The sequence below is a fragment of the Anser brachyrhynchus genome (genome assembly GCF_964034855.1).
Source record: "Anser brachyrhynchus genome assembly, chromosome: 10".
In the NCBI taxonomy this organism is placed as follows: Eukaryota; Metazoa; Chordata; class Aves; order Anseriformes; family Anatidae; genus Anser; species Anser brachyrhynchus.
Genome location: NC_137705.1, coordinates 14,027,735 through 14,055,002, shown reverse-complemented (window position 1 = coordinate 14,055,002; position 27,268 = coordinate 14,027,735). Strand labels below are relative to the sequence as shown.

General features: G+C 48.7%; 1 protein-coding gene and 1 long non-coding RNA gene across 5 annotated transcripts in view; one reads left to right on the top strand and one right to left on the bottom strand.

The window, feature by feature from the left end:
• The window catches only part of CACNA2D2 (calcium voltage-gated channel auxiliary subunit alpha2delta 2), a 194,394-nt gene extending 178,514 nt beyond the window's left edge, over positions 1-15,880 (bottom strand). For all 4 annotated transcript variants that reach the window (XM_080606304.1, XM_080606306.1, XM_080606305.1 and 1 more), the window contains exon 1: positions 15,648-15,880. In XM_080606304.1, the coding sequence (XP_080462430.1) occupies positions 15,648-15,772 (125 nt within the window). In that variant the 5' untranslated portion in view covers positions 15,773-15,880. The remainder of the gene's footprint in view (positions 1-15,647) is intronic.
• Positions 15,881-16,296: 416 nt separating this feature from the next.
• On the top strand, positions 16,297-26,538 carry LOC308200527. The gene is made up of 4 exons (XR_013955674.1): positions 16,297-18,801; positions 18,973-19,117; positions 20,414-20,483; positions 25,997-26,538. It is a non-coding gene; the product is annotated as an uncharacterized lncRNA (long non-coding RNA).
• The last annotated feature ends 730 nt before the right edge of the window (positions 26,539-27,268 follow it).

Below are 27,268 nucleotides of genomic sequence, written 5' to 3'. Positions count from 1 at the left end.
GTGGGGGTGGAAAGCATTTAAAAAAATAATAATTTACTGCATTTTATGCCATTACCTCACTACTTTGTGATACACATCTAAAAGCTGTCTGCAGGACCTCCCCACTTGTAAGGCGGCACCCAGACGTGCTGTGCAGCGGGGACGCTGGAAGCACGAAGCCCAGTTTTGTCCCAGTGCTGCCGCGTCCTTCCAAGCACTACAGCAGCAGGGGGGGACCTGGCAGCTTTCACAGGTCACCTCCTAGCTGGTACAAACGCTCCTCCCTCCATGGGGAAAAGCAAATACAACCTCTCCTTTGTAAAGGCCACAAGTCTATTGAAATTGCAGTTGTAGAAGCACACTGGACTACTCAGAAAGTACTCCCAGGCCTTGCTGTACATGCTCAGGACATTGGTCCACCAGGACCATTTTCCCCATCGCCAGCAGCAGCTAGCTTTTTGTGCCAAAAGGGATGCACCCCCTATCCTGGAGAGCTCTGTGGATGAGGGATGCAGCACTGGAGCACTTTTGGGCACAAGGATGCTGTGCCAAGCACCTTAGGGGTTCCCACCCCAGCAAGAAAACTCTGCTGTGTGACAAGCTGTCTTCCCTTTGAAAAGGAAAGGGTATCCAGGAAATTCTGCTGGAGCCTAGGCACTGCTGTGTCCCTTTCCTCACCAGATGCCTCAAGCTAATGAACAAGCAGTGCACCCACGACCGAGCTCCAGTGATCATGGTTACTGCCCACATGCCCTCCCCTCATCACCGCGGTATCACGCTTACAGCGTGGATGGTGCAAGAGCCCAAACGTCACTGTGAGGGGACTGACCAACATCGAACCGTCTAATCCTCCCAACGTGTCTTCCTTTTTTTGGAAGGGGAGAACTGAGCTACAGGGTGAAGCAGTAGTCCCAAAGCCAGACACTTTCAGCAGCAGAGCCAGACGTGAAACTCAACCTCTGGACGCTAAGTGTGATGTCTGTGCTTTGACGATGGCCCTCGAGCACCAGAGCTGGCAGCTCATCTGCCCATCGGCGTTCCAGAGCCCGTCTCCTCCTGGCCCACATAAACACCAAAACCTAGGACTACGAGATAATTCTCTTCTGCTTTATAAGTGAGTATTGACATTAAAACCCAAACCACCTGACATCCCACCACCCTACTGCCCTGGACTCTTTTCTGTGAGAGACAAAGCCCAGTTGTTACTGCGGTCCTCTCGATGGGGCTTACGACATCACCAACCCCTTTCTATTTAGAATAATGACTTCTGCCACACACCAGGAGATTTGAAATTACCTGTGAAATATATTTCCCTAGGCACAGGCTCAAGAAGCATGTAAATTACCCAGCTTAATGGCCTCGAGAATTTCTGAGACACACACGGAGCAGGAAACGTTCAGATGGTCTCTCAGGTACCAAGCAAGGGGATGAATGTCCCAGGGGTGGTCAGGAGCCACTGCCCTACAGTTCCTCCAATACCCAGCTCCACCAGTGAGCATTTGCCTCAAGGAGGCAACAAGCACAAGAGATCCAATCTTAAGTGAGTGCATCATCAGCACAAAAATGCAATTTTAAGGAGAGCATTTCTTGGGAAAGGTGCCTGACCGTAACTCCGATGGGACGGGCAGCCAGCACAGGGCTTATGCAGCAGAGGGCACCCATTTAATTCGCAGAAGCCCAGCGCTGCGGCACAAGGAGCACTCTGCAGCAGGCCCTCTCACCCTCCAACTAACTACAGAGAACAGCACCATCCAAGCTTCAATTCCCAGGCATCTGCCAGAGAATACTGTCCTTCAGAAGGAAGCCCTTCTGATCCCCAGGGACAGCTCCCACTACCCCAACACCAAAGAAACGGACAGATGCTCGCTCCCTCGAGTGCAAATCCCCCTGGCCATGTTTCTGTTCTTGTACTTGAACTTGATGTCTTGTTAGTACATTACAGAAGAAACATTTATCCAAAAAAAAAAAAAGAAAAAAAAAGAGCATGGATTCATTTGGAGGAGCAGAAGAGAAGGAATTACGTGATCTGGGTTCCATTTACTGCTCCACTGCTGACATATTTGAGCCTTCGAAGCCTTAGTTTCATCAGTAAGATGAGCAATAGGGAAATGGAAGTGCTATTGCAAAGTGCACGTAAAGACCATTATCAGGAGTGGAAGACAGACAGGACAAGGTGCTCATGCTGTGGTGGGGAGTGGATGGGGGACAACCCCAAGGGCATCAGGACAGAGTTATTGGTCTCCCCAGGGAACAAGCCTGAGGCACACAAGCTTTGCTCCTGATGCTAGCCAAGACTGATGGCTGGTCACCTTTTAACGTGTCATGGATGGAAAGTAGGCCAGAAGAGCAACCGGGGATAAGAGAACACCTGGAAGACAGGCCTGGCAATGGAAAAAATGGGACAAATTTGTCTGGTGTAAATCCTCAAAGCAAAGGTGTAAGAGAAGGTCTTTGCTGAGACTCCTCCGAAGGCAGAACCTGCCCTCATTCTCAGCCGAAGCGTCTTGCTAACCCACATGCCAGCAGAAGCCACGGTATCACTAAGATTAACACGGCAGCAATTTTAACAAATACCAGTTTCCGAGATCATTTTGTCACTCACAAGCACCGCACCAAAGGCTGAAGCCTGTCTGGGCTCCCCGAAGCGACCCGTGCTGCAGGTTACTGACAGCACGGCCCGCTGAGGCTTCACCCGGCAGGCAGCTCGGCTCCGGCCAGCCGCTCGCTCCCCGTCCTGCTGCAGGCTCGGGGGAGAAGCACAAAGGTAGAAGTGTGAGAACCTGGGGCCTGAGGTAAGGACGGCCTGATAGGTAGAGCAAGAGCTGTGCACAAGCGGAGCAAAACAAGGAATTCATTGCTGCTTCCCATCAGCAGGCAGCGGTTCAGCCCCTTCCAGGACAGCACGGCTCATCACACAACAGCTCCTCGGGAAGACAAACGCCAGCACTCTGAGTGCCCTCCCTCCTCCTTTCCCTCAGCTTGCTGAGCCTGACATCGTATGGTATGGAATAGCTCCTTGGTCAGCCTGGGCCAGCTGTCCTGGCTGTGCCTCCTCCCAGCTCCTGGAGCCTCCTCGCTGGCAGGGCGGCGTGAGGAGCAGAAACGTCCTTGGCTGTGCAGGCGCTGCTCTGCAACAGCTAAACCCCTGGTGTTAATACCACTGATGTTCATCGAAAACCCCAAACATTGCGCCGTACCAGCCTCTATGAAGAAAACCTCCATTCCAGCCAAAACCAGGACAATGTCATTGGCAGTAATGTAAGTACTCAGCTATTCAGAAACTATAAGATCAGTATTAAACTAATACTAAAATTTCCCCATCCCTGGAAGTGTTTAAGGCCCGGCTGGATGCGGCTTTGAGCAACCTGTCAGGTGGGAGGTGTCCCTGCACATAGCAACCAGGTGGAATTAGATGGGCTTTAAGGTCCTGCACAACCCAAACCATTCAGCGATTCTATGAAACCTGAATAGCATAGCAGAAAAAAAAAAAAAGTGAGGAAGGAATGACATTGTAATAAATAGAGTCAAGCCAAATGAGGAAGCAAGATTAGCTTCATGTTTTTGTCTAATTTTCCACATATTATATACTTGGAACATTGGTTGCTTTGATCATGGGATCTGGAGTTTAGCGCAACGCACCTTGCAAACTTCAGAACATTTCAACAAATTGCGGTTCACCCAGCATTGCAAATTGGCTGCTCTGGTGCAGGACGAAACTGCTCTTTCACCACCTTTCCCAGCCAGCCCCTAGAGCAGTGGGCTGTGAACAGGAGCCTTCCACCCGCCACGGAGCACATTAGGCAGAGGGGTAGCAGTTATGCCACGCTGCCCCGACAAAGCACGGCCTCAGGTAACGCCTCAGCTGGAGCATCTCACCCGCAGCCCGTTCAGCTCCCCACCGCCACGCGGGAACACACAGCACGCCTCTGCAAAGGGACAGATACCATCTGCTAAACCTTCCCCTTCCGCAGCTGCCTGGTTTTCTCCAGAGGAAACTTCTCTTACAAGAACCCTCGTCCTACGTTGTGGGATCCAATAATAACTTCGAAATGGTACAAACACAGCAATAAGTAGATGTAACTAAGAATGAAAGTCAAGTATTACACAAGCTACCGCTAAAACACTGCAGCATCTTGTTTTGGCAAGTGGCAAACCTGCTCTTCCACCACACAGCTGTGACTCCAGAACACGGCGGGGGCTGGCAGCCACTTCCTAATGAGAAGAAGGCCACGCACTCAAAAGTCACCAAATAAGTGACATTTATTAAGTGGCTCTTATAGAATAAAAAGGGCCGCTTTCAGTACACATAATCACATCCACGAACCAGCACTGCTTTCAGTGCAAGGCTCCACTTGGAGCGGTGCAAAGAGACAAAAGGCAGGAGAAGCAGCTCCGACACGCAGAGCGCCGGCCTCGGGGCGCAGCCTCGCCTGTGCCTCCGTGCCTCCCGGGAAGCGAGGCACAAGCACGGCTGTCAAAGAGGTCCCGTGCGAGGGGGTGCGGGGCTCAAAGGGAAAAGGGCATAAGCTGGCTCAGCAGCCACAGGGGCAGAACAAGGCCCTGCAGCAAGATTCGCCTTCCAGCCCCAGCCACACCACCCACCTTGTCCTCTCCGTGCCTGGGCACGGGGAAGCGGCGGGACACAGAGCTGCACCCTCTGTGCACACCTCTCGGCTCAGCTGCAGCACCTGAGGACGTGGAAGGAGCCACATCTCACGCAGAGGGCCCCAGCCCACGCAGGCGGTAATGAGAGAGACAGAGACACAGAGCTGGTTCGATTTTTCTCTGAAGACTAGATGAAAACAAATAAACATAGCAAGGAACAAGTGACACAGGAGGCTTCAATTTAGCCGGAAGATGACAGGTAAAAAGGCAGTATTGGTGTCAGAAATGCCAACGCATCATTTTTGTTGCCAGGTCAAACAGGGGGGCATGTGCTAAATGGGGTTATTTAGGAACTGGGACCAAAGCACGAGCAGACAGTAGATGTGTTAGATAAATTTCTTTTCTCCACCTCGCAATAACAATCAAGTCAGAAGCGACCACTACCACCACCATACGTACAAACTAAGAGACAAAGACCTGAAAGCTATCCCCAGCATAATCCCACAGCACTTGGCACGGTTACATCAGGGGGTGAATCTGTCCTGGTATCTCAGAAATGAATGTGATGTTTCACAGCTTTTAAGCCTACCATAGCTGTAACAGGGTACAGCATGCAAGACTGACAATGGCAAATTCTTCAGCATCGTAATAAATCCTGCGTCAGGAAGAATGGCTCAATCATGAGCAGTCCCACAGCACGCAGCCAAGGAGGTGCAGGAAAACATTCATGGCTGTGCACAGAGAGCCCATTTGGGGCTGATGCTCATTTGGTCTGTGCTCCTGAAAGTGCTGTCATTCTGTAGGAGGCAAAGTAACGTCATCAGTTTGGTCACTGATCAACACTTACGATCTCCCAGCAAACAAAAACAGAATAAATAAAAATGAAGAACTGCATGAAGAGAAAATATTGATTTATTTTTTCCCCCCATACTCATGTAATCTACCCTTCTCCCCAGAGCAGGCAGTAGGGGAAAGCAGAGTGCCCACAAAGCTGTGACACTCCTGGCTGGCTGGCAGCTCACCATCCTGAAACTCTTTTCAGCTTGCAGGTCTTGAATAATTAAATACTGTTTCTTCCACCCTTTTTCCCCTGCTACATGTGACACAGTGTTGCAGGTTTATTTTTACATGGGCAGTGAGCTTCCCCTGGCCCCTGCAATGGTCCTAGAAGCACATGAGCCCACACGTTGCCCTTTTTTTTTTTTTTTTACCCTGCCAATCCCGAGAATGAGACATTACAGTGAATGCTCAGAACAGACCTCTAATTTATAAGACTACCTCAGACATGACCAAATGGTACTTCGGCTCCTCCTGGGTCTACTGAGTTTGTTATGGAGCAATAAAAAGATGTTCAACCACTCACAGCCCAGAATCTGACTCAATGTTCAACACCGATAAAGTTGAATATTAGGTGCTTCGCTTGGCTTAAGTCCGTCTCTTTTAGTGTCCGTGTTACAGCTGCCAAAAATTTGACTGAAACCCACTATGTGCTAGCAATGCAAACAGGGCTCTGCATTCACGACCCTCACTGCATCATACTGTTGACAAGTGGCAATACTTGTCTCAGTGAAGATACTATTACATAAAATCTAATAGATATGAGAATTCAAATACAAGAATACTTCTGATTCAACAGAAACAAAATCAGTGAGAGATTTACACATCTTTTAGGCTGTAAATGGCATATACAAGGTAGGCTCTGAAAAAATATTTACAAATATGCACCTTGTTTTTGTTTCTTATTTGGAAGATGTACAAAGAATGCCGGCCGGGCTGACCAGTGACCTTCTACTGGAGCTTAAGCGCAAAAAAAAATGTACGGCTGCTGGAAGCAGGGTCAGGCAACATGGAAGGAATACAGGAACACTGTTCGTGTTTGTAGGGGAAAAATCCGTGTGGCCACAGCCCAATTAGAGTTGAAACTGGCCAGGTCTGTGGGAGACAATAAAAAGTTCTGTGTTTTTATTTATTTATTTATATTTTATTTTAAGATATGTGAACAGAAAAAGGAGGACCAAAGAAAACATAGGTCCACTACTTGATGGGGAAGGTCACCTCACAGACAAGGACATAGGCAAAGCAGAGACATTTCATGCCTTCTTTGCCTCCGTCTTCAACGCTGATGATGGACTTCAGGACCCAGGGTGCCCTGAGCTGGAGGACCATGACAGTGGGAATGATAAACTCCCAACCGACCCTGAACGTGTGCGGGATTTGCTGCTCCACCTGGATCCATACAAGTCCATGGGTCCGGATGGCATTCATCTCAGGGTGCTTAGAGAGCTGGCTCATGTCATCACGGGACCTCTCTCAATTATTTTTCAAACGGTCTTGGGAATCTGGAGAGGTCCCAATAGACTGGAAGCTGGCAAACGTTGTACCAATTTTCAAGAAGGGCAAGAAAGAAGGCCCTGGCAATTACAGGCCTGTCAGTCTCATGTCAGTGCCTGATAAAATTATGGAGAAGATTATCCTTGAAGTTATTGAAGCACACATGGGGGACAATGCAGTCATTGGTCCCAGCCAACATGGGTTCACGAGGGGTAGGTCCTGTTTAACAAATTTGTTTTCCTTTTATGATAAGATCACCCATCTAGTCAATCAAGGAAAACTAGCTGATGTGATCTTTTGGGATTTCAGTAAAGCTTTTGACACAGTCTCCCATAGGATCCTACTGGACAAAATGTCCAGCATACAGCTAAACAAAAACATAACATGATGGGTGAGCAATTGGCTGATGGGCAGGGCTCAAAGGTTGTGGTAAATGGGGCCACATCTGGCTGGTGGATGGTCACTAGTGGGGTCCCTCAAGGCTCCATTTTAGGGCCAGTCCTCTTCAATGTTTTTATAAACGATTTGGATGTAGGACTAGAAGGTGTTTTGAGCAAATTTGCTGAGGACACCAAACTTGGAGTTGTGGACTCTGTTGAGGGTGGAAAGGCCTTGCAGAGAGATCTGGGCAATCACCAAACGCATGAAGTTTAACAAGAGCAAGTGCCAGGTCCTGCACCTGGGACAGGGCAACCCTGGCCGTATGTACAGACTGGGCGACGAGACGCTGGAGAGCAGCCCTGCAGAGAGGGATCTGGGGGTTGTGGTTGACAGCAAGTTGAATGTGAGCCAGCAGGGTGCCCTGACAGCCAGGAGGGCCAACCGTATCCTGGGGTGCATCAAGCACGGCATCGCCACTTGGTCTAGGGAAGTGATTGTCCCGCTCTGCTCTGCGCTGTGCGGCCTCACCTCGAGCACTGTGTGCAGTTCTGGGCACCACAGTACAAAAAGGACGTGAAACTGTTGGAGAGTGTCCGGAGGAGAGCTACGAAGATGGTGAAGGGCCTAGAGGGGAAGACGTATGAAGAGCAGTTGAGGTCACTGGGCCTGTTCAGCCTGGAGAAGAGGGGGCTGAGGGGAGACCTCATCGCGGCCTACAGCTTCCTCACGAGGGGGAGAGGAGGGGCAGGCACTGATCTATTCTCTTTAGTCACCAGTGATAAGACCTGTGGGAATGGTGTCAAAGCTGAGGCAGGGGAGGTTCAGGCTAGACATCAGGATAGAGGTTCTTCACTGAGAGGGTGGTCACACATTGGAACAGGCTCCCCAGGGAAGCAGTCACTGTACCAAGCCTGTTGGAGTTTAAAAAGCGTTTGGACTGTGCTCTTAGTCACACGGTCTAAAATTTTGGGTAGACCTGTGTGGTGCTAGAAGTTGGACTCAATGACACTTATGGGTCCCTTCCAACTTGGGATATTCTATGATTCAAACTCGACTCTAGATGATGGATTCTTCTGGACTGCAGAGTACTAAGCACCCACGGCAGAAGAAACAAGAGCCTGGCAGCTTGCTTCAAGAGGAAAGTAGCAGGACCCAGCCCCGTTACAAGCTGAAAGGGGCTAGTATTTATACGGAAAATCATGGTCCTCATTTGTCCATTCAATGGAGATTCAATACTTTCCCAATTCTTTCCACCAGTTGAACAGTTTAAGGGTAACTTTGTGCTTGGAAGGCCAAGAACTCTGACTGTTACAGCTGGACCGAGGCCAGCCAGCACCCCGACCCCTACTGCCCTCACCTTCCCTGCTTGGAGAACACAGCCTTCATGTTCCCGGGGCCACAGGTCTTCCCAGTCATCTTCTGGCCCACAGCCTCTGCTTGCAGATGGCCAGCAAACATGGGATCTCAAGAAGCAACCCATCACACTAGCATCCCAGACTGAGTTTGGGTCACAGAAGCAGCAACTTTTGTCAGGGCGGCCTGAGCAGCAGACATGGCTGCAACAGCCCCCAGCTCTCGCCTTGCAGGGGCGGCACGCTTGCAAGCCTTTCAGCCACACAGAAAAACTAGGAAATTCTGGTTTGGTCCTTCATTTGGAAGGATTCAGATAAGAAAACCTCACAGAAATGAGCATGTGCTTAAAGGAAGCCACCCCTGTGACTAACATTCCCACGGATGGGAAGTTGACTACTTTGCTTGTGAGATTTCCACCTTCTCTGCCCTTGTGCCTGTACTCCCCATCCTCCCCCCAACCCTTCCCTAAAACACTGACACTGCATCACAGCAAAAACCTGTGTGAAGTATGACCAATTAATTGGCATTTCATTGCTCTGCACACCCCAATGTGAAAACAGCAGCCTCGCTCCATCCCTCCACCCTTTCCCTATCCCTTCCTCCACCCCCCACCTCCCGCACCTTCTCAGCAAAGCACAGGAAGCTGCAGCAAAGAGGCTCATATTACAGGGACTTCATCGCTTTTACAAAATTTACTAGCATGCTGTGAAGCCTCATAAATAATTCAAGATAGACAACCTTCGTCAGGTAAATGAACGTGCCTTTTGTAATCCATCCCTCAGTCTATCTCAGGGATACACATACTGATGCCTCGGGAATTCCCAAAGCGTCAGCGCAGGACAGGGCAGCAGACCAGCTTCTGGCACCAGCAGTACCCAAGGAAATCCAAAGTCTGCCCAGTGGCTTCAGCAGATTCATAACAGACACCCCCACCACAAGAGCAGCTCCAGCCTAGTGCATGGAAAGCAGCTCCACTCCCACCCCTAATGAGCAGACACAGACCATGGCAGGGGGCAGGAGGCTCCTCCGTTGTAAAGATCTCCTCTTCACTGCAAGAAGTTCAGGAACTTTGACACAAATCAGAGCCAAAAGTGCATTGCATCCCATCCTTCTTGGGTTTAGCTCCACGTGTGCCATTGGTGTTACTGCACAAAAGCACTCGACTCATTAGAGATATGCAAACTCAACTTCTGCTTTGGCAGCTGTGCCCAAGGCTTTATCATCACCAGAGCTATTGCTCTAAATGGCTTATATCCCTGCTCATCCCAATCCGATCGCTAGCTGCGCTTACTTCCTCTGGCGCTCTCAGCCTCACCTGGCAGCGCAGGGACGAGGCGTGCTGCTTGTGCCTCCGCACCTGGCTGGCACGTGGCTCCTGAGCAGGCTGCGTGCTTGCCTCACGGCGGGCAAGAATAACGGCTTTGCACAGAGTTAAAGAATAGATACGGAAGCCACAGCCCATGGAATCTTTGTCTGACCTGACTTCCATACAGATCCTCATGTTTCCTGTCCTGCGGCCCTTTCACCCACCACCAGCTGATCTGGCTGAACACACCGACCGCTCACACATCGGCCAATGTGAGAAACTCTTTGCTTTACAGCTGAAAAACTAATCCTTCGCTCTGGGTAAACACCTTTTATTCTTGATATTTATGACCAAAAGATAACAGACTGAATTTAGATTTGTGGGACTACTGAAAGTTATGAGAAAAATCCACATGCATTCTCCAAAACATCAAATGATTCAGCCTAAAGAAAGCCATGCCAATAGCTTGTTGATACAAAGCAACTCTCCAGTAACAACAGTTTGTACAACCCCACTCCTAATGCAACGCAGCAATAACAAACTTGAGGATGAAGGCTAGATTACAGGAACAGTTCTGAAACAAAGTACTATCAGCACCCCAGACAGGAAAAAATAATTCTGCTAACAAAACACATTTTGCTTTCGAGAGGCTCCTGGAAAAGTAAATATCGAAACATTCAGATACTGTTCTTTCTTGCTGAATATTTCACTCAAGTATTTCGCTTGGTAATGACTTTTTCTTTTATTTCATCCACTTGAATATTTCATCGGCGGAAAAAAAAGTCTAAATTCTACGGTTTGTGCACATGTACAATGTTACAGTGTGCAGATGCCCCAGCACTTCAGCCCTCAAGAGCCTTTCTGATGGCTTTTGAAGCAAAACACCAGGGGGGTTGTTCAAGGATAAACTCAGGTTTCCATTTAGCCTCTACATAACCACCTTCAGCTTTCAAGGGGCTGTTGCACACACACACCCACCCCCCACAGGCACAGCTTCTTTACAACGAAGCTTCTGAACTATGCCTGCCAAGCACTATGCATCAGCCCATTTCTACCCTCAGGTCTATGCGCAGGAGCCTTATTGATTACAGTAGGAACCCACATGCTCTCCTAAGAATTTATATCAACTATTTTTCAATGTGTACGCTGGGTTGAAAAACTCAAATTCCTGAAGCCACAATCTCGAAGGGGATTCTTGCAGGCAGGGTGCAGGGCTGGGGTGTCACAAGGCCAGGAAGAGCGTTGCTGTGCCCAGCTCTGTGCGATGCTCACCTGTGCTGATGGAGCAGGCTTCCTGCCCTGCTGCCCCAGAGAAGTTATCGTGCTGAGGAAAGGACAGGAAGAAAGAAAGCATGGGACAACCTTAAGAATGTCTGAAGTAAGTTGTTAGGCCTCGTTAGCCAGTTATCTCAAGGAATAAGCTTAATAATTGAGCCAGGCTGGTGACAGTGTGCACATTGATATGTTGTGCCATAGCTGCCCACTTCTCCTCAAGGAAGCTGTCCCTATTTCCTTCCTTACGCCCAAAAGGGAATTCATATACAGCTGTTCCCAATGTGAGCCCTGAGTAGGAAGCATTCAGAATTGGTAACAGGAGGGGAGAGAAAATGTTTATAATGCCAAAAAAAAATATTGCAAATTACTTCAAAAGCGGCACACGGCCCTCTCCCAGCTGCTGCCCAGTTCTCTCTGGGCAGCTCTGGGTGCCTCCGTGCACCCCAAAGCAGCCTCCACCACTGAGGCACGGCCTGCAGCGGGTGGCTGCGCCTCCATGGAGGCCGCCCAGCCCTCAGAGAAGGAGCGAGGCTGGCTGTCTGTCTGTCAGTCAGTCCCGCGGGCAGGCTGCCCTCCCTGGGAGCTGTCTCTGCTCAGCCGAGTGGAGCTGAAGACAAGCAGGGCCATCTCCCCACTTCCTCTCCGCTCCTTTCCAGACAAGTTCCCTTCCCAAGCATCAAAACCATAATTGGAAGAGATTTTCTGGCTGCACAGCAGGCGGGCAGCAGAACAAGAGACGGGGCTCCCCCTACACAGCATCCTGCAAACCCTGAAACATCCAGTCCTAATAGAGTTATTTATTTCAAGCCCTGCTAGCCCAGATGTGCCATCACTACCAGCATCATTAACCTCATTTGGGGTGAAGTGGCAAGCACAAATCAAAGCCTGCTGAAAGGAAGCGATTAATTTGGTAGAGGCAACCTCAAGCTCACCCTCCAGTGGTGACGGGCGCCCATCAGGCCTCACAGATCTCAGCAGCAGCCTCTGTGGCTCCGCATCTGGCAGAACACTGGTACCACTTCGAGCTCGCTGCCCAGAACTGCTGTCCGCATCTGACAAGCCCTAACCTCATGCTGGAGGGGCAGGGCTGGACACTAGTCCCCAGGCCAAGGCTTCGCCCCGCAGACACCCCATTGTCCTCGCACCGAGCAGCCAGAGATGTGGCACCGAAGCCAGGCCTCGCCAGCGAGCACGCAGCAATTCTGCGCACGCCTGCTTCCTCAGGAGAGGCAAACGGCTCACCACCCTACAGCAGATGGTGATTTTCTTTCAAGTCCAAGTGACAAAAAGCCTTTCTGCAAAGTGAGGAGGGGGTCCTTCCCTCCCCAGGCAGCGACTGCATTCTCTGCCACTTGCTAATATGAGGAGATGGCAATACAGGTGCGTGACTCCCCCAGTTGACCAGGCTTTCGGTCTCCTAACACCAAACCTCTCAAATTCGAGCAGAGGTTGTCACTGTGCTGCCATGAGAATCCCTCCATGCAGTATTTACAAGAAAAATTAACAGCCACCACCAGCTTTTCTTTCCACAGCCACTAATCCCATTGACCACACAAAATGTGTATTCTCCTACGTGACCATTCCTAAAAAGAGCCTCGTCAGTCACTGGACATCACCTAACATGCCCGCCCAAGTGGTTTTGTTCCAATCTGGGATTTTGCTTTTTAAATCTCAATGAGAAATTCCCCTTCAGACAACTGGCTGAGCCGAGCCTTCCTTAGCTCGGCATAAGATGATTAAAACCATGCTACCCAGGAGGAGATAATGTGGAACACCAGAGATTTATTGAGGACAAAACCAAGAATCAACGCACAGACATCACTGACAACAATTAATACAAATGTGGCAAAGCAAAAAAAAAAAAAAAAAAATTCCATTAACCCCCCAGCTCCCCCCTAGCAAAATACCCTAATCATTCATTCAGTCAGCAAACTGGCTCCGACGCTGCTCAAAAAAGCAGCCTCATTTTTGAGAGCCCTACAGTAAAACATGACTTAAGTGATTCACATAGAAAAACTCCAAAGACAAACAAGGTTTCTAATCAACGCTCTGTCATTTGCTGTTGTTGCAAGGGTGCATTGTCTAAAGAAGAAGAAAATGGGCTTGTAACTGGAAGATTTTAGCAGCCTATTTCACCAGCACAACTCGGCTTCTGACCGAAAAACCTTTCAAAAATGACTTAAGCTGTATCCAACACTTTTAAAAATAAGTGCACAGAAAGGGAACTACTCAGAGGGGAACAGCCTATTAGAGCGTTATCTGAGCGCTGGTGCCAGCTACCATTGCACTTCTTTCTCCCATTAAATATTTCTTTCCCGAGAAACAATCACTGAAGCCCTAGGGCACAGCGCGCAAGGCATCTCAGCCCACATGTTACAGGCATTAACCTACTGCCCAGCAATTGTGCATCATCATCAAATATCCATTCGTGACTCTTCTTTTTTCTGGGTTCACAAAGCAGGTCACAAGGAGAATAAAGCAAGCAAGAAGATACCAGGTCAAGCTGAGGTCTCACGTCCCTTCTGTGCCTCTTCTCCGCACGCAGTCCGTCAGCATCGCTTCCCACCGAAGGTACACGCAAAATTTGTGGCCTTTTTAGGACCTTTCCTTCCCGTTTGCAAGAAGCTACCAACAGCACATCTTCGCCACCAAGTTTGGTTTTCACGCATCTCGCCTCTCTTAGTACAGGACCAGGCCCGTTTGGACAGCACCACTGATACCAGAGAGCACAACATCTTTTCCTAGTAAGCCCCACCAAATTATCTGAAATAAAACTGCTTTGGCTATAAAGCTGGCACAGTTTATTAGAACAATACAGATAATAATCAGTCTGGGTGAGGGGAAGGCCAATGCATTATTTACAAATTACACGTCTCCTAAGGACGTCTCTCCTGGCACAAGAACCTTCTTTAAAAAAACTTTCTGCACTTAGGAAAAAAAAACACACAACACATTTCTGCTTTGTAAACTGGTACCCAGAAGAGATTTATTCCGCAATATGATTCTGCACTCAGAATTCAAGAGGAAAAAGCAACAGCTTACAACCCCTGAGAAAGCTTTTGAAATATTAAAAGCATCCCACCAACTTCATCTGTGCTTCATCACATACATAATCCCTTCTACTTCTATAGGAATTCTCTTAGAAGTAAGGATTATTCGTATGAGAGACACTGGATCGGGCTGTAAGGCTGTGGTACTTGGCAGAGCACTGGCACGTCCCCTTCCCTTCTCTCCCCCTGTAGGTAGACATTTCTCAGGGTCTTATTCTGAAGAATTTCTGTATTTACCTGACAGCAAGAAAAGGGACCCCATCAGCTCTCAAAGGTCAAAGATATTTAGAAATACGGATATGAGACCCAAAAGAATTCAGAAAGAATCCGATCGAAGGGGAGCTATTTCTGAAGAAAGGAGCGCCAACAACCATGCCTTCCGTGAAGCCAGATACTAACACGGTAAGCTACAGCCCTCCCGGATAAACAACGCCGGTTCTTCTGCTGATAAGCCTTCTTTTCAGAAGGCCTCAATACGTGCCTGTAGAGACGCACTTTGCGACGAAAGACGTTCATCTAAAAGGCTCTGGAAAACACTTTTTATGACATACGCACGCATAACACTTCTATTCTCAAGCAAATCAAAACTGACGAGAAAATTGTGACACAAAGCAGCGACTACCCGCTGGGGCAGCACGAAGTTAAGGGCGACACGGCTATGATTAACTCCATGTCATTGAAATCTTCCTCCACCTTCAGAAACGCAGCCCGTAAGGACACAGTGTCAGCCTTCACTCGCAATCGGCTGCGTGGTTTGTCTGTCCCCCCGCCCCCCCCCAGTTTTGGGTCAACAAGCGGCATTTCGTAACGGGGCTGACAGCCTCCCGGAACGCACCTCGCCGAGATCCCGCCCGGACGCGCGGCGGGGGCACGGGGCTCCGGGCTCAGCGCCGGCTGCGAGGCGGCAGCGGACCGACTTCCCAAAGGCTCCTTTTCTCCCCGAAGCTATTTATAGCCTCCCCGCAGCGGCTCCCAGCCCGCCGCCCCTCGCCCCGGCGCGGCCGCCTCCCCGCCGGCCGATCCCCGCGGCGGCGAGGGGCAGGGGCAGGGGCCGCGGCTCCGGCCGGGGCACCGCGGGCACCGCGCGGCCGCTCCCCGGCTCTCCCGGCCGGCACTCCGCCGGGCTGCCAACGGCCTGAGGCCGGCGGCCGGCTCCCCCCCACCCCCTACACACACACCCCCCCCACGCCGCAACAGCGGCCCGGCGGGGAAGTTTGCGCTCCCCGGCAACTTTGGGAGCCCGGGGCCGAGCCGAGCCGGGCAGCGCCGAGCCGGTCCCGCAGCGGGGCGGCCCCGCTCCCCGTCGGCAGGGCCCCGGGGCGGCCCCCGCGCGGCTCCGGGCCGGGGGTCCCGGGGGCGGCACTTACGTGTGCTGCTGCGGGAAGCTGTAGCCGTGCGCGGCGGGGGCGGCGAGGAGCAGCAGCAGGGCCAGGTGGCCGCAGAGCGCCGGGGCGCCGGGCGCCGCGCTGCCGGTCGGAGCCGCCATCGCCATGTTGCCATGAAAAGCGCGGCGGGGAAGGGGAAGGGGCAGAGGCGGCCCCGCGGGGCGGCTCCCCCCGCCGCCGCCACCCGTGCGGCGAGCGCGGCGGTGCTCCGGGGGGGGGGGGGGGGGGGGGCGGGGGGGGAGGAGGAGGAGGAGGAGGAAAGAGGAGGAGGGACGGGGGGAGGAGGAGGAGGGGAGGGAGGGACGGAGGCGGGCACCGACCGGCGGCCGCTCGCCCGCTGCCTCTCGGCGGCGGCCGGCACTGAGCGCCCGCGCCCCGCTACTTTCCCTCAAATAGGCGGGCGGCCCGGCCCGGCACCGCACGGCCCCGCCGCCGCCCCGCCCCGCTCCGGCCCCGCCGCCAGAGCGCCTGCGCCGCGTCCCCCCCCCGAACCCCCCCCCCCCGCCCCTCCGGGCCCTCCCTCAAGCCCCGGGCCCGCTCCCGCAGCCCCCGGGCCGCCGCCGGTACCGGGAGCCCCGGGCGGGCCCGTGTGGGAGGGAGCCCCGCTCCGCCGGGGGCAGCCCCCGGGGGCCGGGCTCGGCGGGCGGCGGGCGGCGGGCTGCCTCCGGGTCGGCGAAGCCCGAGGCTGCTCGGCCTCGCCGGGGCTGGGTGATGCCCCGGAGGCTGCCGCCCCGAAGGCTGCTCGGTCCTGCAGGTTGTGTCCCGGCAGGCGTTCAGAAGCCTTCGGGTTTGGCAAGGGGGCAGCATCCTGATGGGGAGAAGTTGCCTCTCCGAAGGGCTCCGTGCCCTGGTTTAATTTCTGCTGGTGGGTGGGATTGCCTCCATCCCTTCTCTCAGAGGGGCAAAAGAAACGTTTTGCAGTGATAGACACCGGCTCGGCTTCCCAGTATCCAGGGAGCACCGGGAGTGCTGCCGAAACACATGTGGCCACATCCAGACATGCTACAAATGCCATGCAGCGAGCAGCGCCAGTACAAAAATGGAAACGGGGAGGACCTGATGCAATGACTCCAGCTCGAGCTGGTTCACAGAGCCAATTCTTTTTTAATGAGGTAGAGAAACACTATCGTTTTCCCAAGTTGTGTTGGAAGCCGACAGTAAAACCCACGCTTGAATCCAGAAAATTGAACTTCCAAAAAAGTCAGACACTGACCTGACGTGTTCAACACAGAGATGGATGCACACAGTAACTTAATGCTTCAATAAAATATTAGCAAATGCTTTGGTATTCCCTCTCCAGCTCCTGCACCGTGTGCAGGCTATGGCTATTCTTTGCACGCCCTTCAGGACATGGCATGTTTTTGCATCCTATATTTCTACTGCAACAGCCACATGTAGCTGAAACATGGCTTGTGTGGGTCATTACAGTTGAAATCACGGTTACCAGAATGTCCAATATACAACCTCCAAGTATGTTTCAGCAGGGGTAAGCAGGTAATCTCTAGTGTATACATGGGAAACAGAGCAACAATATGGTAAAGAGTTTGTCCATAGCTGACAGAGTTAGCAGCAGTAAATGCTCTTCATCACACAGAATTTGGATTTCCAAACTTTTGAAAAATAAATTCTGTTGTCTGTCACACTGATATTTTCTTTCCCAGATGACCTGAGTTACTATCTGTCCAAAAGATAAAATTTAATTCAAGGTATGGGCCCACAGGGTCCAGATTTCAGGTTCCTGTTCTAACGGGATACCCAAGGTCTACGAGGCAGCGCAGCAATTGCCAGACCACCCTTTATAAAATGGGATTTTCTGCACAATGCAATCTGATCCTTTGTCCTGCAGGAAAAGCCCAGGGACACAGCTTGTATTGCCATGGCTATCAGCTGCTTTTCCAAATGCCTGCCATTCGGCAGTTGGCTGCTCTATGACTGCAAATGCATTGCATGCACGCAGCAGCCCCGGTGCTGGGTGCTCCAGCCTGCTGTGCTTAAACGGCGTGTGTACAGAGCAACTCTCGATCACAGGCACAGTAATCCGGCACATTCCGAACTGTGTGGGTGATTTATTTCTCTGGGATGTGGCTCTCCAAAATCCTCACAATTGTTTTGTTGTAATCCAGATATCAGTATCCTTCAGAGCAAAATCTGACCTTGCAGTCTTACAGTAGGAACAGACCTCTAGATGACAAGTATTTACTTTCAAATGTTGCTGCATGGGGTTATGAACAGGAAAGCCCAGGTTATTCAGAGGAAATGTCCCTTAAAACAAAACAAAACAAAACAAAACAGCACTGCTGAGATGGACATCTTGTTTTAGTTTTCTTGCAGTTGTTTTTTGCTGTTATTTCAAATGCTTTTTACTACGTTGTACTTGTTGCTGTGATCTCTGCAGTCCATAACCACGTAGGCTGGGTAGTAGCAAGCTGCTTGAAAACAGTCCTAAATGTAAAGGTGGAATGATGGAGTTAGCCAGGACACAGCAGGAAGAGGTGTTGGTTTACACCTGCATGCGGCTGCATTAACCCTGTCACCTCACAACCACGGCCCATTTCTCAGGGCACAAATGTGTATGAATTTATCAGGGGGCTCCTTTTACTACCACCTGGAAAAATGCTGTAAATTTATTTTCCAAGCTGTGCACCCAAGAGAGGAACATCCAGGACCCGCATAGAACTCTACGTATTATAAACACCTTATGCCAACAACCTTCAAAATCAACACTGCCCTAGAACGGAGGGAGCGGATCAGTGGAGTTATCTTCCGCCCTGTAGTGAATGACAGGAAAAACAGCCTTGCTACATTATCCTTCACATTTTCTGCAGCTTGTGCTGCTGCGCTGCAGCTTCTTTGAAGCCCTGTCCAAGCTGCAGCCCCAAGCAACACCGAGGCACGCAAACCGGGCCTGCGGCTGCCACGTGGGCTTCATTCGCCCTGACCCATCACCTCTGGAGCTGGTTTTAAGCCAGTGTAGGCTCCCAGAGCAAATGTGAATCAGCCTAAAGTTGCAATGAAAGCACTGTAATCTGTACAGGATCCTGCGAAATTCAGTGTGATACCTGAAATGCTGACAGAAGTTGCAGAAAAACAGGCAGCACCACTGCCGTTCTCCCACGTCTTTTAGTGGAGAAGCCAGGTAGGTGGAGGCTGTCTAAGTTGTTCTTATGGCTGATTTATTTGCAAATGCAGGTGAATGCTAGAGAGATGTGAGTTTAACTCTACCCTGACTGATTCTTTCACAGGAAAAATGTGAGTCTTTGCAGTCAGTAACCGCTGCATGGGCACGTCTCTTTCCTTACTCTTTCAGGTAAACCAAGCGTGGAGAGGCCCCGGACCTCCCCTGGCTGCGCTTTCATGCAGGACCTGTGTGAGAAGGGAGGGTCATCCACACCGTCCTCACAGAGCACATCCCCTTTGTGCAGAGTGAATGAGAGGAATGAGGCAGCGAGCAGGTAGCTATTCATTTCCCCCCCTCGGTAATTTACAGTGAAATGATGCCACTTGCGTACTTCTGGTGGGCACCTGCAGGGCAGATGACGGCACGCCTCGGGGTAGCACGGCTCTGCGCAGGGCCCTCCCATGAAGGTGATTCAGTGTCCCGGCACACAGGCTTCAACTTCAGGCAGTTTGGCACAAGCACCCAGCTTGGTACGTTGAAGGCAGTCGAGCAGACAACTATATCAGTTGAAACCTGAAGCATTTTCATGGAGTTAGCCCAGGTCCACACTTGTGTAACTGCCAGCACAATTCTGCCCACCATGGCAAACGTGTGCCTGTACCTACATTCCTGGCAAATCAGCTGCTGAGTGAGAGGCTGGAAAATGTTGGTTGACATACCATTAAAGGGAGACAAATAGCAGGAATGGGTAATTAAGAGTGAGCAACAGATAATAGCTAATACACATCCTGACTTTAGAGGTTCATTCTTCTCATTCAGGGTTCTTGAACCTGAACTACTCAGCTAATGCATGGGTTTGCATGGTGCCAGATATTAGTGTTTCAGAAAGAGGAGAAAAGAAGGCACTTAATGTTGATAAAAACATAAGTAACTGTTGCCCTTACCACAAGTCATGGAAATACACATTGATGGAAGGAAACAGCATCCCAGGGGGCTGTAGAGTTTCTGAGCAGAAACGAGTAAGAATCTGCAAGTAAAAGCGAAGAGGAGTCCTGAGGATACCACCACGGATGGAAAAGAAGCAGTATGGGGATCAGAGAAAAACTATTCCAGCTGGGACAGCTGAAGACCGTGTTTTCATCCAGCTTTTATCCGTACCTGTGCTCCAGGTGCAGATGTGGTGTGGAAAAAAGTAGGGGAGCATTTGGTCGGTCATTTCAGTTCAAACCCAAGTCATCTGCCACTGAATCATTTAACTTTGGGATCCGAACAACATTTCTGCACGATGTGAGGGAGAAACAGCTGAGGTCAGCACTAGATCGAGTCACACAGCATTGCACTCAGTTACCTAATGTAGTCATGCCTCACTGTTGCTTTAATTTAAAACACGGTTACTTCACAACAGTAATCAGCACTTGTTTTAGAGCTCAGTACAGGAGACACTCAACCTCGACCCATATCTAACATGCAGATGGTATTTTTTTCGGTTAGTTAGACAATGATTAAGGATTGCCGTCTTGTTAAGTGCTTCTACTGTGCGCAGTGCAGTGACTAACATTGTTCCCCCAGCACTTGGCAGTTGTAAATATATATATGCTGTAGAGGAAATCTTGGTATTCGCATGCTATAGGTGAGCAGCCCAGAACCCGAGGAGCAGAGTGACGTGCCCAAGGACACTCTGGAAATCCATGACAGAGAAGGTAAGTGAACGTGAGTTTCCTAAAAACCAAGCTCTAAATGCTGTCAGTTCCTCAGGGCCTTGCTCTGTGACTGGGGTCTCTAAGTGCTTCTATAAAATAAATAGATTTTTCTAATTATTAAATTCATAAGATGACCTAACGGTGATTTGATTGGATCATATAAGTACCTTTATCATGAGAACACAGCAGTTTTTAAAGGGCTTCTTAATCTAGTGGAAAAAGACATATTACAAGAACCAATGGCTGGAGTTTAAAGCCAGAAAATTCAAATTAGAAACAAGCTGCAGGACTGAGGTTTTCTAACAATAAGGATGTTTAAATATTGGAAGAACTATCCAGGAATTATTTGCCTTTTGAATTCTTCATGTCAAGAAAAGATGTCTCTCCAGAAGATCCAGTTTCATCAAACCCAACTTACTGGGCTCAACAGAGGAGTAACTGGATGAAATGTCTGGCCTGTGCTAAGCAGGAGGTGGGATTAGATCATCTAATCGTCCTTTACAATCGTAAATTCTATGAATCTATGAATAATAACGACCATCATTGTAAGTTACAGTTTGTAAAACAGCAAAGAGCGCTCTGCTACATAGCTGGGAGACAGAATAAAGCATGTTAAAAAATATTAATCAATAAGCCCTTTAACACGTGACTGGGAATTATTTGAAATCCATCCATGTGGCTCACAATTCTTCCCCAAAACAGTATTTTAATTGGGTTTTGATTATAGGGCAAAAAATAACAATCCATGAATCAAACAGGCATTACCACACCCGGAACAGCATTATCAACATTCCTGCATAATTTTTAAATGCCCAATTGATATAGAAATAGCTGCTGATTTGAAGGAATTATATGTAGGAAATATCATAATTGGTGCTCTTCTGTAAGAGGGCTTATAGGCCTGAGCCTGGGATTCCTTTATTGTATTTGAGTAGCTATAAAAACTTTTGTGCTAGATCATAACATTCTGTAGTTGTGAATGCAACAGATTTTACAGAAAATCTGTCTTAGAAACGTCTCTGGGAGTTTTTCAAATAAAGACATTGGCACCGTTTTGTGCTTCTTTGCCTTTGAAGTAAAATTCTGTTGCTGTCATGCTGTAGCCTTGATCTTAAACTTCCACAACGGTTTAAAGCCCACCCAAAAATCAGGACTTGTGTGTCACCTCCTGGGGTTACAAATGGGATACTTGTTTGTCAAGGAACTGAGTAAAATCCATGGAAAGGGATCTCTGAGGCCTTCTGTTTGTATATTTGTCTAACATTCATCTCCACATCACAGCATTTGAGCATCTCACAGTCTTTAACAGATTTATCTTCCCACCACTTCCGAAACAAGAAGTGTAATTCCCACGTTACCGTTAGGAAACTGAGATAGGGGGCACACAGAGTGGTTTTCCTAACATCAAACTAGACGTTTGTAGCACAGCAGGGGGCTGAAGGAAGGCCTTCCAATTCCATAGGGGTGTGCCTCATATTTTAGATTGTCTTCCACCTTCTGCCTTTGGCTATAATACAAATGTCAGAAAGAAAAGTGGCATTAAAAAATCGAGTTACACAAGCAAATTTTCCCTACAAAGTGCTGCATTTTTGATGGGGAGTGTGGGGTGGGGTGAGAGGGCTATTAAGCTTCAGGAGCTTCTGAAAATTGCAGCAAAATTTCAGTCATTAGTTTCACATGCCAATTTTGGAAGGAAACACACACACACACACATGCACAGAAGTCCTTCTCTTGGAACAAGAGCTAAAACTATAAAAGCAAGAAAATGTGGAAAGCAGGCCTGCAGCAGTGTGGGTTGATATTCTGTCTTTAAATCATTCTGGCACTTGTTTTTTCCCCTCGAGGTGGAAGTGGTAAGCATCAAGGCAGAACTGCAGTAGCCCTAAATCAGGACATGCCTCTCTTTCTGGGTTTACAAACCAGAGTCTTTGCATTCCCAAATAGTTGTCTTTGTGGTTCTCTACAGTGTTAAGACGATGGTTTCTGCACAGCTGTTCCCTACCTACAAGACTTCCTTTCATCCTCACCCTACATATTTTCGTACCGTTGGCATCTGATTTTACCATTGCCCTCTTTCCTGGCCATGTACAGGTGGCCCCTACAGCCCTGGTATTTGAAGGATCTGAATCTACCAAGCCACTTATTCTGGAGAAGTGAGAACTGTATAATCCTCCCGATTTTATGATATAAGATACACTTTGTGAATTCTTTGCTGTTCTAAGATTTTTTTTTCCTTCCTCTCTTTTCCCTAAAACTGTATCCTATCCTTCTGTATCCTCCCTCACATTAATCACCTTTCCTTCCACTTTCTTACTTGCCCTACTGAGCTCCTCATCCAAGGATGGGTTGACAGTGCTGTCTTCCCTCAAATCCCCCGGCTCTTTTCCCTCAGTCTCCCTGGCTCTACCAAGCCAAATTCTCTCCTTTTTTCTCTCTCCTCCCCAGTGTTATATCTTCACTTCTCTCTGTTCCCACATCTGAAATGCTCCTTTAAAGCAAGAGTCTCTGTCTTCTTGTGTCATTTTGATCTTCTCAGTACTACCGATCAGGCTATTCCAAAATGACAGAAAAATATCTCTGGCCTGTTCATCCCAGTTAGCGTTACAGAAAAGGCAGGCAGCTACAGCAAGTGTTGCAAAATCAAAGAGAGAAGGATGTGTGCAAAGTGCACCCCGCTTCCAAGCTAAAGGACGGTGAATCACAGTGCATGCAGCTCACCAGGCAGCGACAACATATTGTCATGATGCCACATGTTAATATTCCGTGGTGAGCACTGAAAACTGGTCGCATCACCCCCGAAGCAGCCCTTGTAACGTGGACTAAATAAGGAGGACCCCGAGGTACTGCCCAGAAGGTGTGCTCTCCCAAGGAGACACTCGGCATTGCTACAGCTGGAGGAGATGCACTGCAGGCATCTCTAGTGCAACTGCATGCGTCTCCCAAGGTTAATTCCTCTATGAGCTGTGGGTGGCTGTGGCATTTGTCCAGAAGACAGACATCTGCCACAGTTCCCTGAATTATGGCCAAGGTAGTTCGTGATTCATACATGCCCAGGGGCTGAATGTAGCAAGTGCTTGGCAGGGCTGAAGTGTCAACCGCAGATAGAAGACCAGCGAGGATGGCAGTGGGTCAGGCCCCACCATGTCTGGAAGGTGCCGGGGGGGGGCATATAAGCAACACAAGAAGATAAAGCTGAATCCGGGTTATCCACACGCAGCAGTGAGTGTGTTCCATATGTAACCATCCCAGTCACTGCCCTGGACACCAGACACGTTCCACCTTGCAGTGTCACCCTCTCGCTGCAAGCAGGGCACTCAAGAAGCGATAGGCACGGAGAAGCGGACGCAGCCCAGCCACGCTTTCCCCTTCGTGCTCAGCCGTGATGCAGCACAGTGTGTGCACAGCGTGCCCGCCTGCTGGACACAGGCAAAATTATGTAACAGTTACTGATGAAAGCAAAGGTCACGGCTGTGAAAAATTTTGAACAACAGATAAACATTTGAATGACAATATATTTATTACTTTCCTCTAGATAACTAATTATTTTCTTGCTTGATGTCTTCCACCTTGCTAAAATGGCTCCCATCACTTCCCTGCAGAGATAGCCAACTGCTTTGTATAATCCTTGACGATTTGGATTTTAGTGAAGGCTGCAAGGTTTTCTGTTCAGATGACAACCTTTTTTTGTAGAATCCAGCCCCTCTGCCTGTGCCATGTGCCAAATCATTTCTGCAACAGGGCAGCAATATCCTGTCCAACCTAGGGTTCAGGAAAGCAGAGTGGCGATGTCAGAACCATTTTTGTATTTTTGCCTTCACACTGTACTACTGGCCCGAACTCCCTTTGCTTCTTATGCAATAAATGGGAGAAAAGAAGGATTTGAAAAAGAGGAGGGATCACAGTTTCTGTTCTGTCCTTGATCCTGCAGAGGAGGAACTGGAAGAGGGTCTCCAGATAGGTGCAGAAGGGGAGTGGGCTCTGGCAGTGTTGTTTTAGGAAGAAAAGGTGCAGCAATTCTGCCATGCTATTTTCTCTGTATTAGGCTATGAGAAATAATAGGTCTAATGGTTAAACTAAGAGTATCAAGAGACCTTATTTCTAGCCCTAATTATATCAGAAATTATCTCTTTCCTTAGGCAAATCCCTTGATTATGTAGTGCCACAGTTTTCCAGTCAGTAAAATGTTTAGACACCTCTACAGTACTGAGGTGCACAGATGAAAAACATTAGTCTTTACATGGCATGATTTGCTCACAAAGATTCATGCATGCTAAAGTTCTGACCAAAGTTGATGGCCAAACAAAGTTTGCAATGTTTTATTATGTTCTAATTGCCTCTTTATTAGTTCAACAACAATATTTCTGAGCACTCTATTTACAAGCCCCATGATACTTTCTGTTCCTATTGGCTCACAGTTTCTCAAGTCCATCTAAGTTTGTAACTATGTTCATTGCAAAATGAAAATCAATAACAAGGGCTTAAAAAAAAAAAGAAAAAAAAGATAGCATTGTATGTTGAAATAGAAGGGCAAGGAATCCTGTGCATCTGTGCTGCTTTAAAAGCTACCTGACAATAAGTTCTTGTCTTTGGCATAGAAATAAAGCTGTTCCATGGATGCATTGTTTGGGCTACATACAGCGTGCGTCTGTTTTCCCCAATCAACCCTCGCTCCAGGGTTGTTTGCTGACTCTGGCTACCACCATACTGTTGCAAAGAAAAGAGGTATCCAGATACCAACATGATTCAAGGGCCTAGGCGACCGCGAGGGAGAAAAAGGGTATTTTCCGAATCAGTTCCCCATGAAATCGCTGGAACTAGCGTTGTCCTGGGGGATAATAGAATGGATCATTAGGTGCCTTAAAAAGTTCACATTGGATTTTGAAGCCACCCTGCAAGATGAAAAATCAGTAGTTTAGGCAAATAAATAAAAGCCAGTGAATCCTCTTTAAGCTGTTGAACACAGGGGCAAAAGGGTTGTAAGAAGAAAGAGATTCCATTCTTCAAAAATGATACGGTTTTAAAGTCATTTCCCACCCCCCCACCCCCCTCCCCACCCCCCATCTCAAATCCTTCCTTCTCTTCCCTGGTGATTTAATCACATAAGATACTGTAAATCAGATTTCTTCTTTTTCTCCTCAGGTATGAGTTAGCTCTTAATTAGGCTATTGGGCAAAAATAAAATGCATCCTATTAATAGCTTGGGATATCCTTTGTGTTAATGTAAAGGTTAAAATGTACCTTTTACCAGCATTTCAGGAGTGTGATTCTGGTCTCACAGACAGATGCTTTACCTATTGCTTAATTAATTGGAATTCATTCTGACTTATGCACACATACATGAAAGAGTAATCATGCCCACAGTATTTAAATTTTTTATTTCAAGCTTTCGTTCAGGTAAGAACACGGAACTGAATGCCTAGCTGCCTGACCACATCATTTGGACTGGATTATTTTATTTCTATGCTTCCTTTATGTACATCACAGGGTATATACAATCTAACCTCCCTTTCCAGGTGACAGGCGAACATGGCAGGAGGAAATCAACATGTTTATGGAAGTCACTGGACACTCTCCTGAGATGCTGCTCCATCACGCTAAACTGGCATTGCTCCACGGCAAGATGATTTAACGTCATCGTGCTGTGATGGCATCGAGTGACGTGATGGCACTGCATCACGTTGTGACGGCACCCACCCACCAGGAGAAGCTACCCTGCTCGCATGATCCGTCAGAGGAAGGGAGCCTACTGCAGCTTCCAGTTGCCACCACGCCTGTGGCATCTCGCTTAGCTTTGCACGGTCTCGGATCAAAGCCCTGGCACACCTGTAGCGCAGCTGTGGGACTGGTGGGAGCTGACTTGGTTTGACAAAACCAGCATCTGAGTGGAACGGTTCCCAGGTTGGCCTGGGATAATGATAATATATATCTTCATTCTGCAGCTGATGAAATAAATGCACAGAATTACTGTCAACATCTGGAAATACAGCCTAAGAATTCTGGTGCCTCCAGACAATGTCGACAAATATTTACTGCTAAGCTTATTCTTTTCTGGGAGGTATTTACCACGACTCATATAAGCCTCAGTTATGAAAACTTTCCAGTCAGGATTTTTCATATGATGATTGAAGACGTCCAAGGGAAAGGTATAAACTTTGCAGATTCCTTCCCCAGCACAGATTTGGATTGCTTAGTGTCTTAGATCCTGTTTTAAATCAATCGCTGCAGTTTAGGACAGCTCTTTGGAATGAAAAGTAGAGCCCTATCCAAGGTACTATGCTACTACAAACTCCCAACAGAGCAGAGCATGCCTAACATTTATGCTCAGAAATAGGTCCTTTTCCACTGCTAGCTATTCTTCATGTGAGCAGTATAAAGCAAAATGGAAATGATTCCTGCGCTAGCTAGTGTGACTCGGCTTATAACATCAAACAGGAACCCGGAGAACAAAACATTAGTTTCATGCTAGCTACAGTAAACAACATTAGACTGGCTGAGAGCTGTAGTCGGGTCCCAGGCAAAACAAGGTCTTTTCTAAACAACATCAACATAGTAACTAAAATGTGAATAACTAAATCATACACTGTGCAAACTGAACCACCAAATGAAAGTAAAGCACTGAATTATTTGAATGTTCTTCAAACCCAATTTAAATTTCACCCACTACTGAGAGCTCCATTTACAGGCATCATAACTAATAATGGGAATGCTGCTGAAACGTCAGTTTTAGTGAGAAGCCCATTAAGAGAATGAGGGAAAAAAAGAGACATCATACAAGAAAACCAGCC